General features: G+C 51.9%; 1 protein-coding gene across 1 annotated transcript in view; it reads right to left on the reverse strand.

The window, feature by feature from the left end:
• Positions 1 to 2,161: 2,161 nt before the first annotated feature.
• Positions 2,162 to 16,230, reverse strand: part of RUNDC3A (RUN domain containing 3A) — a 29,903-nt gene continuing 15,834 nt past the window's right edge. The window contains exons 7-11 of the mRNA XM_015410311.1: positions 15,232 to 15,397; positions 11,928 to 12,085; positions 10,670 to 10,807; positions 6,066 to 6,172; positions 2,162 to 2,434 (exon numbers count right to left, since the gene is read on the reverse strand). Coding sequence (XP_015265797.1) covers positions 2,292 to 2,434; positions 6,066 to 6,172; positions 10,670 to 10,807; positions 11,928 to 12,085; positions 15,232 to 15,397 — 712 coding nt within the window. The 3' untranslated portion in view covers positions 2,162 to 2,291. The remainder of the gene's footprint in view (positions 2,435 to 6,065; positions 6,173 to 10,669; positions 10,808 to 11,927; positions 12,086 to 15,231; positions 15,398 to 16,230) is intronic.

Here is a 16,230-nt window from a genome sequence, read left to right on the forward strand (position 1 = left end):
GGGGGGGGTGAGTTTGAGGTGTGGAATGGAGTGAAGCCCAATCAGCTTCCACATGCAAATGACCTTGGAATGCTGGGCGGGACTGCACAAAGCAGCCAGTCAACCCAGCCAGTGTCTTCTGAGTGGCAGTTCTTCTGGCCTAACACTAAAGGGGCCAAATTTAGAATGTTGCGAAGTAGAACGTTGCTATTCAATTATTATAAGGGAGAGATTCTTTGAGAGGCTGGACTGGCTTACCGTTTAGCTGGGACAGGAAGAGGGGGGAGCGCTACATGGACCTTGGTAGTCTTGCAGCAGCAGAAGCCGTGGTGGTGACTGCACATCCTGAGGTGGCCCTGAGCCTATTTGTGGACAGGGGTCATTTTGTAGAAAAAGAGGTGCAGGGGCTCATTAGCATAACTTATTTGCATATGCCACACCCCCTGACATCACCGGAAGTGTGTCAGAAGGCAACACCCCACCGCTCAGGCTCCACTGGACTGTTTTGGAGTGCTAGCTGGGGGGGGGGGGGCCACATGCAGATCTGCCCTTGCAGAGGAGGGAGAGCTTGTACCTGAATAAAACTTGGTCTTAAAGGTGCCACTGGACTGTTTTGGATTGCTAGCTATGGGGAGGCTCTGCAACTTACCTGGCTGCTTCTTGCTCTGACTGAGGGCTGCTGGGAGCAGGGGGTGGGGCTTGTGGTATGTGCCCACCCCCTGGGCTCTTTACTGCCATAGCTCTGCTCCTGTGCGCTCCTGCAGGAAATTACCCCTGTGGATGGGATACGAGCGTTGGACAAGAAGCTCCGACAAATCTTACCCATTTCAGTGTCATCTCCTTGTTCTGTTTTTAATGTTTCCTGTTCACTCTTAACAGAATTATCCCCCAGCTGGTGAGCCATGGCAGTTTCTCAGGTGAGGGGCAGGTTGCAGTTCCATCCCCTACTGGTGCCCTCTTGAGACCGCTCTGCCACGGTGCCACATCGGCGCTGGGAGGGATGCAGGAAGGAGTCTGGTTGTGCTTTACTGGCAAACGACAGTCCCCAGCAATCTGGGCCTCCGGATCGGCCCCTTCCCCAGTTGCACTCTTTGCTCCTGCTGATAGGAAGTTCCACTGGGCCACTGACATGCAGGAGAAACAGATGAGGCGTTTGGTTCCTATCGGGGGACAGAGGAAGAAAGGAGGCTTCACGGAACCCTGGAGTCTGGCAAAAGAATGCCAAAAAATGTGGGCGACCAGAACTCTTTCTACAGCATGGAGATACCACAATTGGGTGAGGTGGTGTGAAGGTGCAGAAAGCAGGATTGGGGGGGAGGTGAAGGAAGAAGGGAAGTTTTAATACTTCCCACACCTGCTTCTTGCCTCACATCCCCTCCCCAAGGGCATCTCCATGCTGCCTTGCAGTGTCAGGAAGGACGCAAACTGTCCTTGGCAGTGCTCCCTCTAAGCTGTAGAGTCTTGTGAGCAAAAGTTCTACTTTGTGAGCTACTGGCATTAAAGTTGTGAGCAAGCGATTGGGCTCCTGTATGAATTAGTTTGCTCTGGAGCGATCCCTCCTGAGTTAAGACATAAATGTGTGAGCTGGAGGCTAAAAAACTGTGAGCGAGCTCACACTGCCTCTTAGAGGGAACACTGGTCCTTAGCTACCTTATTTCCTCCGGCAAAGAATGGGCCACGAAGGTTGCAAGGGATTTCAACTTGCCGGCTTATTTTTCTTCCCCAACGTCATTTTGCCTTCAGGGCCCCCTCCATTAACTTTGCAAATATCCTTCCTGGCTTCGAAACTTAATGCCGCTCTGCTGGACAGCTGCATTTCCCCCCCTCCCCCTTCCGCAAAAAAGGGCTGAACTGGTGCAGTTCTTCGATGCCCGAAGTGTTCCACCCCAGAGGCGGCTGCCTTTCAGCAATCTCAACCATAAATTATATATATATATATTACATATAATATACACCGCTTCATTTTACAAAAAAGAAAAGAAAAGCATTTTTGGCAGGTGGTCCTCCTAGCTTCTGATGAGGGGTGTGGCTTCTTCCTGGATAGGAGAAACCAAAAAACTTCTAAAGAGTTCCCCCCCAATCCCCAGATCCAGGAAGGAAGTCTGTGGTTTTGTAAGGATGCTGGGTCGAGAATGCAGGTTGGTTGCCCAAGTGCACCGTCGGGCTGGATAAAGAGGCCCGGTGTGCCCCCTTCCCCCCAACTTCAGCCCTCGAGTGAAAGGGATGGTCAGTTGTCCGTTCTGCCTGCCAGCGACCTCTGCTCCCCCTTGGGTGTCTTGCATGGTTGGTCAGACCGCAGCATCCCGGGCATCTCAGCTGGGGCTGTGCGCGGGGCTGGGTTCGAGGCTGTCGCTCACCAGGCATTCGTTGGACTTGAGGCTGGCCAAGGACTTGCAGCTGGGCAGGGAGGCCAGGGAGCCGCAGAGGCCCAGCATCGACGGAGTCGGGTCCTTCCCTGGGGAGAAAAAAGGGATGGGCAAGCCTTCAGAGGGATGCGCCTTAAAATGAGAGCTAAAGGAAGGTGGTCGTCGTCATCATCATCTTACAAAGGCACAGAATCAGGGTTTCATCCTGAAAAGGAAGGTCCTTCTTTTTGCACGTGCTCCGGAGTGGGGTAGTGGTGGAAGATGAAGAAGAGATTGGATTTATACCCCGCCCTTCACTGCCTGAAGGAGTCTCAGAGCGGCTTACAATCTCCGTTCCCTTCCCCTCCCCACAACAGACACCCTAGGAGGTCGGGGTGTGTGTGAGAGAGAGCTCTCTTGAGGACTGCCCTTGAGAGAACAGTTCTGAAAAAACTTTTGAGTGACCCAGGGTCACACCAGCAGCTGCATGTGGAGGAGTTGGGGAATCAAACCTGGTTCTCCCAGATTGGAGTCCGTGCTCCTTAACCACTTATTCAGACTGGAGGAGGTGGACCAACATCTCTTCTAACAGAAGCTGTCCTTGAGACAGGGCTCAATCAGTTCTCGGGCCCTACAGAATAGTTTATGAAAGAGCATCTCTGAGCATGTGGAGGATGCATTTCCTTTTTCAGTCAACGGACTGGATCACATGGCATGTTTGAGCAGCTTGCGCTTCACTATAATTGTTAACTTGCAGTGAAAATAGCAAGCCAGCTTGAGCAGGATCCTAATGAGGTGGCATTAAAAATAGTTTAAATAAAAGGAGAGAGCCTCATTGAGCAGAAAGCATCTCTCCCACAGGGTCTTGGGAAGCTGCTTCTGGAGAGGGCCAAGTTGTTGGAATGTCCCACGGCAATGTGCTCAGACAGAAGAGGCCCCCCCCCCCCGGCTCTCTCTGCCCCAGCGTGCTCCCCAGTGTCTGCTGCTGTTCAAGTCATGCCTCCAAATGGGAAGCAGGCAAGAACATAGCAGTGGCTTCACGTACAGAGAGGCAACGGGCACATCTCTTTTGGAGGCAAGTTCTGCACTTCAGTGAAAAGGACTGGAAACAGGCCAAGCAACAGCAGAACACTCAGCAGAGAGTTTCCTCTTTGGGCAGGAAGCCAGGTTCCAGCCATCTTGGATTAATTCCAGGCCCGTAGCCAGGAGTTTTAAAGTCGGGGGGGCATTTCAATTTCTTAGGGGGCACTGGCTAATCGAATTAAAGGAATACCCGTCTCCTTCCCCACACCTGCTGCCGCCCGGGGGCCCTGGGCTGGGTGGGAAGTTGTGGGGCCTTGCCAGTAAGTCAGGGGGCTTAGCCCCAAGGTGCCCCACTGCAGCTACGAGCCTGATTAATTCACTTCCTGTGGCATGCTAGTATGCCCCAGAACACAGATGGTAGGTCTTTATAGCTCCACAGAAGCCTTTCCTTTGAGCCAAGATGTAGCCCCAGAATCCCTGAGCATTTTAGGGTTGCCAGCACTGCTCCCTCTAAGCTGTGGAGTCTTGTGAGCACAAATTCTACTTTGTGAGCTCCTGGCATTAAAGTTGTGAGTGAGCGATTTGGCTACTGCATAAATGAGTTTGCTCTGGAGCCCGCCTTCATGAGCGAAGACAAAAAATGTGCGAGCCGGAGGCTAAAAAACTGAGTTAGCTCACACTAACTCGGCTTAGAGGGAACATTGGTTGCCAGATAGTTTCACAATAAGAACAGACACAGTGCTTTCTGATGTTTGGTCTTTGAAGAGCACTCAGTGGTTAAGACGCTGAACTGCAAGCTGGAAGGTCGGTAGTTCAGCAGTTCGAGACCCGAGTGCCGCATGACGGAGTGAGCTCCCGTCTCTAGTTCCAGCTCCCGCCAACCTAGCAGTTCAAAAGCAAAAAATCGCAAGTAGATAAATGGGTACCACTTCGGTGGGAAGGTCACAGCGTTCAGTGCGCCTTGGTGTTTAGTCATGCCGGCCACATGACCACGGAAACGTCTTTGGACAGCGCTGGCTTTTCGGCTTTGAAACAGAGATGAGCACCGCAACCCTAGAGTCGGATTCGACTGGCTTTCAAGCAAGGGAAACCTTGACCTAAGCCCAAGCTCAGAGCTGCAGCTGCTGCACTGCGTTGTCCGGGCTTGGTGGAGGAGGCGCGGAGCATGTGCTTCGGCCCCAACGCCTCCTTCCCTTGGCCTGCAGCCATCATTTGATGGCAAGGGCAGCTGGAGTGGGCCCAGCCGCTTCACCAGCGTCACAATACTTCTGACCGAGGGTTGCCAGGTCCTTCCAAGTCCCCAGCGGAGGACTTTGGGGGGGTCATTACTGGGCGGGGGTCATCCCCAATGTGATGTCATCATGTACAAGTGATGTCATCACGTGGGGACTGGCACCTCCCCTCGCTTTTTGACAAAAGCATTGAAAGGGTCCCTTTAAGTGCTACTGGCAAGAGGTGCCCCACCCCCGTGCACACCTGCACTCCAAGCTGCAAATTCATACCTTGGAGTGGAGGGTCCCTTTAAATGCTGTCAGAAGAAAGGGGGGGCCTGCGCAACCTGCACTCCAAGCGACGCATTCACAACTTGGGGTTCAGGTGTGTGGGGCCACCCCTCTTCCTCCCTCGCTCCTGCAAGATTTAAAAGAGCCCTCCAGGTGATTGGCAGGCCACAGGATCCCGCTGTTCAGCTGGAGGGCCCTTTAAATATTGCAGGAGGGATGGCGGGGTGGTCACTCTTGGGGGCGGGGCTTCAGCCAGCTGGCCGGCAGCTGGAAGGAGCCCCCAAAATCTGGAGAACCCCCCCACTCGGACCGGGGGTCTGGCAACCCTATCCTGGCCTGGCTGTCTTCTTCTCTGGCCAGGCTACCAGAACAATAGGGTTGCCAGGTCTGGGTTGGAAAGTACCTGGAGACTTTGGGGGTTGAGCCAGGAGAGGGCGGGGTTTGGGGATGGGAGGGGCCTCAGCATGGTCCAAGGCCACAGAGTCCACACGTCAAAGCAGCCAGGGGAGCTGATCTCGGTCAGCTGGAGATCAGCTGTAAAAGCAGGAGATCCCCAGGCCCCACCTGGAGGCTGGCAACCCTGCAGGACAACCTCATGGCCGCCTAGCCCTCAGTGTAAAAAATACCAAATATCAGGTGTCTTTTCCAGATTTTTTTCCTTGGACAGTCAGTGAAAATGCTGGACTGTCATGGGTCAATACCAGATGCCGGGCAACCTTACTGAGCACGTTCAGAAGGCCTCTTCCCTCGCTTCAGCCAGCACCAGCACCTCTGTAGCAGGTAGTGTTGCCAGGTTCATACCTTCTGCTTACAGGGCGTGGCTCGCAGAAGAAGAAGAGAAGAAGAAGAAGAGATTGGATTTATACCCCGCCCTTCACTACCCAAAGGTGTCTCAGAGTGGCTTACACACTCCTTTCCCTTCCCCCTCCCCACAACAGGCACCCTGTGAGGTCGGTGGGGCTGAGAGAGCTCTGACACAAACGGCTCTTTTTCAAGGACAGCTCTTATCAGAACTACGGCTTGCCCAAGGTCATCCAGCCAGGTGCAAGTGGAGGAGTGGGGAATGAAACCCGGTTCTCCCAGATTAGAGTCCGCGCACTTAACCACTGCACCAAACTGGCTCTGATGGTACGCTGGCCGCTGCGATCCCTGGGGACGTCCCCCTTTTCACCAATGAGGCCCAGGACTTTCCCCAACCTGCTGTGAGCCTTCTTACCCAGGGGTCCCCAGGGCTCTCCTTCGCGCTTCCCCTCGCCCAGTCGTTGCGAATCGGAGCTCAGGCTGATCTCTGCGGAGAGCTGGTCGGTGCTCATGAAGCTGTGCCTGGGGGGGGGGGGTAGAGAACAGAAGAACAAGCGGGTCACCCGCGAACACTTCCCATGATGCACGGCAGCATCCAAGTTGTTGGGGCTGGGCAGAAAAAAACCCACTGCAGATGTTCCCTGAGCCCCCGAGGGCCTGTGTTTGCTCGGCCTTCTCAAGAGGAAACCCCTTTATGGGTTGCTGGTGCCATTTAAACAGTCCTGTAAAATTAAAACTCTTCCCTGCAGAAGCTTATCATAATTTATTTCTGAAATGTATACCTTTCCCCTGCCCGGCCATTAAGGGTCCCCCAAGCGGCTAATAAACTTGTGCGGCGGAGTCAAGAAAACACACTCTCTATTATTCAGCCAGTTTTAAAGGCCAAGAGGGTGCTCTTGATGCTCAGCCCTTGAAGGAGCAATGCTGAGTGCACAAACTGGAGGGGCGCAAGGATCCCCGTTTGGTTTTTATGCACGTGTTCAGATAGCACTCAGCCTTCCCCGTGCCCCAGGTCTTTGCACGTGAGGTCCAGCAGATCTTAGTTCCTCGTCTGGGTTGTCTTCATTGGCTTGAGACTGTGATCTCTTAACGTACACAATACAGCTCTTCCCCGGGCACTGCGAGGATCTGTATTTTTCTTAACCCACAAAAGAGCAGGTTTCGAGTTCTCATGGCAAACTGATTGGCCAATTTGGCTGCAAACACAAGAGCCTGACGTCTGAGTGGTCTTCCTGTGGTCTTCTAGGCAGAAGCACAGATCCGTGGTCACGATTCCAGCTCCTGGCTGCTTTGTGTGAGCCCGTATCGGACTGCCTTTTGTTTTATTTGCTGTTCCTGCTTTTGGGGACGACTTGCAGACTAGTGCGCATGTGTAATGTGCCAGAGCACCACGCCCTTCACCTTCCTTTGCTTGCACACTGTATTGAGTCCTATCTAAATTCCATGCACAGAAGCACAACTCCCCCACCTCCCAAAGCAGCCCCAAATGATTTTGAAGTGCTGCTCCTGGGGGGGTGAGGAACCCCAAGGAACAACATGAGGGGCGTGTTGGAGTGAGTAACTCAACATGCCTGGACATTGGGGGACGCTACATCACTCTAAGTGTGTATAGGTATTACCTCCTTGAATGGGTTACCTCTCTTTGGCTTAACCTGGGAGCCGCCCTCTGACCCCTCTCCTCTCTCTCTCTCTCTCTCATTGTCCTCTCCCTCTCTGCACATGGCCTTCCATTTGTCCTCTCAGGTCAAATCTGCATTTGTCTTTCCCACCAGTGTCCCAGCCTTCTGACTCTGTCTTCAAAAAAACTGTCTACGTTTGGTTTCGTTTTCACACCTCAACAGTGCTAGCAAACTTTTGCACGCCCACATATGTTTCTCGCCTTCTCGTGGTGGCTCAACTGTCATTGCGCCTCCCTACTGCTTTGAAAGAATCTTCTCCAAACAATGTTCAAACAAGCGTAGAGAAAGACGGCGTCACAGCAGCACGAAATTGATTTAAAAATGCAAATGCAGATTCGACCTTCCTCTCCTCACATGGCTTTCCATGGAGACACACATCTCTGCAGGTCTCTCCTGTAGATACCATGTCCTCGTACTCCCACAGATATTATGCCAGACAAGGTGGCCATTTGTTATTGGGAAAGTGCTCTTTAGGTCTCTCTCCTTTCAAATGCAGCCTGAATGTGAACTGTATCCAGGGGTCGTTTCGTAGAAAAAGAGCTTGGGGGACTCATTAGCATAACTCATTAGCATATGCCACACTCCCTGACATCACCGGAAGTGTGTCATAAGGCCACACACCCCGCCCCCAACGGTCCCGGCCGCCAGCGGCGGCCTTGCAGCTCCACTGCCGAGCCCCATGAGGGGCCCGGCGGTGGACCTGCAAGGCCGGCGGGAGTGCAAGGAAGCCCCGCCAAGGCCCTCCCTGGCCCCAGGCAGGCAGGGGTGGGGAGAGGCAGGGAGGAAGCAACTTACCCTCCCTCTTCTCCTGCCTCCTCCTGGCTGAATGAGGGCCGGAAGTGGGGCGGACGGAAACAGGGGGCGGGGCTTCATCATGTGCCCCGCCCCCGTACCTCACCCGGGGGAACGGCGATCCCCCCCGAAATGACCTCTGACTGTATCTACTTGAATAAACGTAAGTTTACCTTTTTTGCAATATACATCTTGGGAGGTTTATTTACTGCACTTAGTATCACGCTTCTTTCACTGGGCAAAACTCTGCTATATTAACCAAATATTTCAACAGGGAGAGCTGTGAGGGAGGGGGAAGCAGCCCCACCTCTTGCATGTGCTTCTCGGGGGGGGGATCCATCCCACTGAGAGCAGCACCTACATGGCAAGGCGCAGTCATGAAGAAGAGTAGGTTTCCATACCCCGCTTTTCTCTCCCATAGAAGAGGAAGAAGAGATTGGATTTGTACCCCGCCCTTCACTACCCAAGGGAGGCTCAGAGCACCTTACAAACCCCTTTCCCTTCCCCTCCCCACAACAGACACCCTGTGAGGTGGGTGGGGCTGAGAGAGCTCTGACAGAAACTGCTCTTTTTCAAGAACAGCTCTTATCAGAACTACGGCTTGCCCAAGGTCATCCAGCAGGTGCGAGTGGAGGAGTGGGGAATCAAACCCGGTTCTCCCAGATGAGAGTCCGCACACTTAACCACTACACCAAACTGGCCTTAAGGAGTCTCAGAGCGGCTTACAGTCACCTTCCCTTCCTCTCCCCACAGCAGGCACCTTGGGAGGTAGGTGGGGCTGGGAGAGTTCCGAGAGAACTAGGACTGGCCAAAGGTCACCCAGCAGGCCCATGGGGGAGGATTCTACAGGTTTGAGTCTACCACTCTTAACCATGACACCACACTGGCTCTCAATGGGGAGAATTCCTTCTTACCACAGGCATCTTCGGAGACAAACACCCACATCCCAAGCACACAAACAAATAAGCTCTCCTGTGAGCATCCCATTGCTCGGCTCAGCTGCCCCTAGTGCTCTGTCCATCAGGCCTCCTCCCCACTAGTGAGGTCATAACTAGAGTTCCCAGCTCAGAGTTGAAAATTCCTGGCACTTTGAGGGTGGAGCCTGAAGAGGGCGGGGTTTAGGGAGGGGAGGGACTTCAATGGGGCACCATGCCAGAAAGTCCACCCTCCAAAGCAGCCATTTTCTCCAGGGGGAACTGATCTCTGTCATTTGGAGAACAATCCAGGTGGGCAGTCGTGTTGGCCTGAAGCAGCAGAACAGATTTAGAGTCCGGGGGCACCTTTAAGACCAACAAAGTTTTATCCAAGGTATGATCTTTCGTGTGCATGCGCACTTTTTCAAATACAGTGGAATGGTAGGTTAAGGGTCAAACTTATAGACAGAGGCTGAACAGCAAATTAACGTGTAACATGATGAAGATAAAACTTTGTTGCCACTGGACTCTAAATTTGTTCTATCTGGAGATCAGTTGCAGTTGTCGGAAATATGTGTGTGTGGAAAGCTCTAATTCAGTAATTAAAGGGTTAATCTGTTTACCTTGTGTGCTATTGTTTAGACTGACCTGGAAGGGAAACCTGGCACAGAACCAATGGAAACAAAGCCCAGGAAAGTGAAGCCTATTTACTAACAATCATTAGTTAATGCATTCAGGTGATTTCCGTCTAGGAGTTAAGAAGAAGAAGAATCTCCAAGTCGTTGCTGTTTTTGTTGAGAGACCGTGTGGTCGGTCTGTTCTGTGGCTGGAGAGATGTTGCCTTAGGTCTTTGTTATTTTGTAGCTTTTCCTGTGTACCCTTCCCTTAGAAATAAAGATTTTTGCACAGAAAGGAATGCCTCCTCTCCAGTGAAGCAAAGTTCCATTGCAGACTCTGAATATCTAAGTATTTTTGCCAATTTTTCCAACAGGAGTTCCCGGAGACCTGCGGCCCCCCACCTGGAGGACAGCAGTCCTCCTCATAACCCCGGCTCTTCTTCCCGTCACATGATTATAATCAGGGCTATTTTTGGGCAGGAACATACAGGAACGGAGTTCCGGCTGGCTCCTGAGTTGGCCATGCCCAGCAGGAACTCATTAGCATAATAGGCCACACCCAACAGCAGGAACTCATTAGGACTGGCTACATTAGAGGTGTGTCGCCTAACATGCAAAGGAGTTCCTGCAACAAAAAAAGCCCTGGGTTTTGACAACAAACAAGGTAAACAGAATAAGAAGCAAAAGGTGGGTGTGGCTGGATGAGTACACTTCTGGTAACACAGGGGTGTGGCCTCATATGCTAATGAGCTGTGCTGTTGGGGGTGTGGCCTAATATGCTAATATGTTTCTGCTGTTGGGTGTGGCCAATTATGCTAATGAGTTCCTGCTGGGGTTTTCTACAAAAAACCCCCTGATTATAATGTCACGTGCTTGCAGCTTGGAGACTACCATGCTACCTTCTTAGGATTATGGGTAGGTCCAAAATGACCACTGGCCTAGATGTCTTTGTGTCCCATTTCCCACCCCGAGTAGGCTTCTGGAAGGAGGAGCAGTGCCTTTTACGCCCGTGCTTACCTTCTGTACATTTTGGCTTCCAAGCGACCTTCGTTGCCGTTCAGGGTGCCCAGGGAGGGCCACTGGTTCACCAAGGGCGCAGCCAATTCCTTGGAGAGTTGGGTAAACTGGCTGTTGTCGGAGGGGATCAGGCCCGTCCTGGGGGCAGAGTGGGAGGGGGGAAGTCTGATCAAGGAGGAGGGAATGCAGCCCGTCAGCTCAAGGCAAGGGAACCAAAGAACATTTACAGCGTTCATTTCCCCCCTTCATTCAGTTTCTAGCTGGGCAAAATGAGCACATCTTAATTTACAGAAAAGAAGAAGAAGAAGAAGAGATTGGATTTATACCCCGCCCTTCACTTGGAGTCTCAGAGCGGCTTACAAACTCCTTTCCCTTCCCCTCCCCACAACAGACACCCTGTGAGGTGGGTGGGGCTGGGAGAACTCTGACACAAACTGCTCTTTTTCAAGGACAGCTGTGCCAGAGCTTGTGACTGACCCAAGGTCACATCAGCAGGTGCAAGTGGAGGAGTGGGGACTCAAACCCCGTTCTCCCAGATTAGAGTCCGCGCACTTAACCACTACTTAACAGACTTCGGTCTTCCACAGTGGACTTGGTTTTCTTGCTTTTTTCCCCCTTCCACTACAATGATTGTGGTCTATCTGCATGTTTTGAAATTTGAAATCTCTTAACCATTAGGGTATAAGTCTTGAACGATAATAAAACTAATCACTAAATGAGTATAGATTCAGGCACGTGCACACGGAAACGTATGCCCAGAATTAAACTTTGTTTATCTTAAAGGTGCCAACTGGACTCAAACTTTGTTCCACTAAATGATTAATCCAGCATATTCCAGATTGGCTTGCATTCCCCTTGAAGGAAGAAGAACAGTAGAATAGATTGGATTTATACCCCGCCCTTCACTACCCGAAGATGTCTCAGAGTGGCTTACAATCTCCTTTCCCTTCCCCTCCCCACAACAGACACCCTGTGAGGTAGGTGGGGCTGAGAGAGCTCTTTCGAGGACTGCTGCTGAGAGAACAGCTCTGAAATGTCTTGTAACTGACCCAAGGTCACACCAGCAGCTGCAAGTGGAGGAGTGGGGAATTAAACCTGGTTCTCCCAGATTAGAGTCCGTGCTCTTAACCACTAAACCAAACAGCCACCCCCAGTCTGAGTAAAGACCGACCTTGATGGACCGCTGATCGGGTTCATTAGAAGGTAACTTCATGTGTGTCCCATGTGAGAAGAACCCCAGTGCTTGTGGCCTACTTACAGCTGCTCTTGCAGTTCCAGGATGACGCCCTCCAGCTCTCGTTTCTCAAGCTGGTTCTGCACCTTCACCTCCTCCAGCCTCAACTGCAGTCGCTTGTTCTCCGCCTCCAGGTCCTTCAGCTGGGACTCTCTGAGCCGAACGAGCTCCTCTAGGTAGCCCTGGGACGTGGGACACGCGTGTACCACGGTGAGGGAGTCAAGGGAGGAGAGAAATGCATTACTGTGTAGGTGGAAGATGAAATCAGTGCAGAAGACTCATGGGCACTCGATTGGATTGATTAGCAGTAGGCTTAGAACAAATAAAAGGAAGTACTTCTTCATCCAAAGAGTCATGAACATGTGAATTCACTACCACAGGAAGTGGTAGTGGCTACAAGTATAGACAGCTTCAAGAGGGGACTGGATAAACATATGGAGCGGAGGTCCGTCAGTGGCTATTAGCCCCAAGGTCTAGATGGAACACACTCTGTCTGGGGAAGGGATGCTCTGTCTTCTTGGTGCTTGTGGGAGGGCAACAGTGGAAGGGCTTCTGGAGTTAAACTGCCCCCACTGGTGGACCTCCTGAGGTAGGGTTCCCAAGTCGGATCGGCGCCGGAGCGGGGAACTCCGGTGCTGCTCCTGGATTGCGCGCGCGCACACCGCAACCCTCTCACCTGGAAGTGACGCAACCACGCCGGGCATGCTGGGGGCTGGGCCATGACCATCCGAGGGAAAACCATAGAGTTTTCCCTTGGATGACCGTGGCCCCGCCCCCAGCGTGCCCAGCGTGGTCGCGTCACTTCCGGGTGAGGTGCAGGTCGCGTGCTTTGGGGGTGGGGTTCCCCCCGGGGCCCGATCCGCCAGCGGCGGGGAACGGGTCTCTGGGGCGGGGTTTTCCCCGCCCCCTGGGGGGACTTGGCAAGCCTATCCTGATGGCCCCTGGGTTTTGGCCACTGTGTGACAGAGTGTTGGACTGGACGGGCCATTGGCCTGATCCAACATGGCTTCTCTTGTGTTCTTATATGGAGCAGAGGTCCATGGTTGGCTATTAGCTGCAAGGTATAGATGGAACACTCTGTCTGGGGCAGTGATGCTCTGCATTCTTGGTGCTTGTGGGGGGGGGGGCAACAGTGGGAGGGCTTCTGCAGTTCTGGCCCTGCTGGTGGACCTCCTGATAACACCTGGGTTTTGGCCATATATCGAGAGCCCCAAGTCCATTTGCAACTATATATTTTGCTTAAGGCCAAAAAACTTTGCTGAAGTGCAAAGTTATTTTGAGGTGGGGACATTTTTGGGTTCCTGGTCAGATTTCGGGAATGAAGCAATTCAGATGTTCGGGAGAAAGAGATAATGATCATATCCAGGTTTTGGTTCAAGCAGGGGACTGGCTTCTTTAGGAACCTTCTGAAACGTCTGAGAGACCTTACAGCTCCCCAACTGTCTAGGCTCTTGAATATATATTTCAGCTCAGGATAGCTTTCACAAGTCCCCAGATCTTTATTTTAGTCCCCACATGTTTATTTCCTGGGAAAGCTATTCTGATATCTGTCACGGAGCAGAGCCATACATGAGAACAGAAGATCCCACTCCTGGATCCTAGATAGGAAGAAGAAGAAGAAGAGATTGGATTTATACCCCACCCTTCACTACCCAAGGGAGTCTCAGAGCGGCTTACAAACTCCTTTCCCTTCCCCTCCCCACAACAGACTCCCTGCGAGGTAGGTGGGGCTGAGAGAGCTCTGACAGATACTGCTCTTTTTCAAGAACAGCTCTGACAGAACTATGGCTTGCCCAAGGTCATCCAGCCAGGTGCAAGTGGAGGACTGGGGAATCAAACCCGGTTCCCCCAGATTAGAGTCCGCGCACTTAACCACGGCACCAAACTGTTGAGCTGTTGAAATCTGGAGACCAGGTTCTTGATATTTCTCATGGTCTCCTCACTTTGGCCTTTTCTTTACTGTCCTTTTAATCCATATTCACTGCAGTGTCCAAGCAATTCTGCACTAAAATCGAATTCAACCTTCTTTTTAATCCAGTTCCCCCCCCCCCAATTCTGCACTAAAATCGAGTTCAGCCATCTTTTTATTCTGTTTTTTTCCCCAATTTTGCGTTACATTCCCTCCCTTCAGTGGTCAGCCCAGTTTCAGCCTGCTGTGGCCCCGGGTTATTTGGATGCTGTTTTAAAGGTAAAGGTAAAGGTTCCCTTGCTCGCAAGCCAGTCGAATCCGACTCTACGGTTGCGGTGCTCATCTCCGTTTCAAAGCCGAAGAGCCAGCGCTGTCCGAAGACGTTTCCGTGGTCATGTGGCCGGCATGACTAAACACCAAGGCGCACGGAACGCTGTGACCTTCCCACCGAAGTGGTCCCTATTTATCTACTTGCAATTTCTTGCTTTCGAACTGCTAGGTTGGCAGGATCTGGAACTAGAGACAGGAGCTCACTCCATCATGCGGCACACTCGGGTCTCGAACTGCTGAACTACCGACCTTCCACAGCCTGCAGAACACAGAAAATCCAGAGTGGCAGGCGAATGCGGAAAGGACCCTTTCCTGCTGTCCTGAATTATTTTGGGAGATCTTCTGGATCCGTTGGGGATTACTCTTGTTTTTGTAAACAAGACATTGTTTTTGTGAACAATACATGTGCAGACACCCAAAATGAAGGGGGTGGGGGAAGCTGGCAGCGGCCCTTTCCACAGTCCCCTTTTAATCCATTTTCACTGCGGTGTCCTCCAAGCAATTCTGCACTAAAATTGAATTCAACCTTCTTTTTAATCCAGGTTTTATTCCCATTCTGGACTAACATCGAGTTCAATCTTCTTTTTATTCTGGGTCTTTTCTCCATTCTGCATCACATTCCCCCCCTTCAGTGGTCAGCCCGGTTTCAGCCTGCTGTTGCCCCGGGTTATTTGGATGCTGTTTAGCCCTGGACTTAAATTGCCTTGACTCGAACACTGAAGAAGAAGAGGTTGGATTTATACCCCGCCCTTCACTACCCAAAGGTGTCTCAGAGCGGCGTACAAACTCCTTTCCCTTCCCCTCCCCACAACAGACACCACCCTGTGAGGTACGTAGGTGGGGCTGAGAGAGCTCTTTCGAGGACTGCTCTTGAGATAACAGCTCTGAGAGAACTGTGGCTCGCTCGCCCAAGGTCACCCACCTGGCTGCATGTGGAGGAGTGGGGAATCAAACCCGGTTCTCCCAGATTAGAGTCCGCGTACACAACCACTACACCAAACTGGCTCACTGAGAAAATCCGGAATGGCAGGTAAATGCGGAATGGACTAGAGAGCAAGCTAGCAGCCCTGCCATTTGAGAGCCAGGTACCTTTTGCGCATACACAATGCGGAACTTCTGCTCCATTTTCCGCCACTTGTTGTACCAGCTGTCTTCCACGGCCATCAGGGGCACGTAGGGGTGTTCGGGGGAGCTGTCTTCGCTGGTGCTGCTCTCCAAGCTGTGCCGTTCCTCCTCTTCACTGAAGTAATCGTAGCTGCCGACAGAGAGAGGGAGACATTCAGGGTGAAGAACCTGAGACGTTCAGAGTGAGGAAGGGCTCGGGGTGTCTTGACAAGTGCTGCTAAAGAACACCTTTCAGATCAGGGGAGCACACGCGGCAGAACGATGTGGTACAGTCCTGATGACGAGCCGTGTTCCCTCTAAGCTGAGTTAGTGTGAGCTCGCTCACAGTTTTTTAGCCTCCAGCGCACACATCCTTATCTTAGCTCAGGAAGGATGGCTCCCCAGAGCAAACTAACTTATGCAGCAGCCAAGTCGCTCGCTCACAACTTCCAACACCAGTAGCTCACAAAGTAGAATTTTTGCTCACAAGACTCCACAGCTTAGAGGGAGCATTGGCAAGTGATGTGGTACAGTCCTGATTGCATCCCTTTCCTTTTATCCAGCAAAAGCTCTATGGTGCCTTGATCTTGAGCAGTGAATAGTTATTGTTAATCACTTATCACCTAATAGACACAAGGAGAAAAAAATCTTGCCGCTGCTGGAGTCCTTTTTGGATGCCTGTCAGCAAGTAGACATGCAACTAGGTCATAAGGATATCTATCAGAATGAGCTGGAAAGCATGGTGAACTATACTGCCTCCTGAGGTTAGCATACAAAGGACCCACCAAAAAGAATATGTGCAAGTGTGTCCATCTTACCTAAGGAACAGGGGCAGATTCAATCTGAATAAGGTCAACGCGTGAACCTTTCCCTCATAACTGCCGAGGCGTGGGCATTTAGTCTGGCCAGGATAAACAGGCTTAAAAGGCTTTGGGTAGTCCACAGAGAGTTATAGGAAGGAAGAGATTTTCGAGGGGGGGGGAT

Source organism: Gekko japonicus, unplaced genomic scaffold, assembly GCF_001447785.1.
Source record: "Gekko japonicus isolate JY-2015 unplaced genomic scaffold, Gekko_japonicus_V1.1 scaffold1360, whole genome shotgun sequence".
Lineage (NCBI taxonomy): Eukaryota > Metazoa > Chordata > Lepidosauria > Squamata > Gekkonidae > Gekko > Gekko japonicus.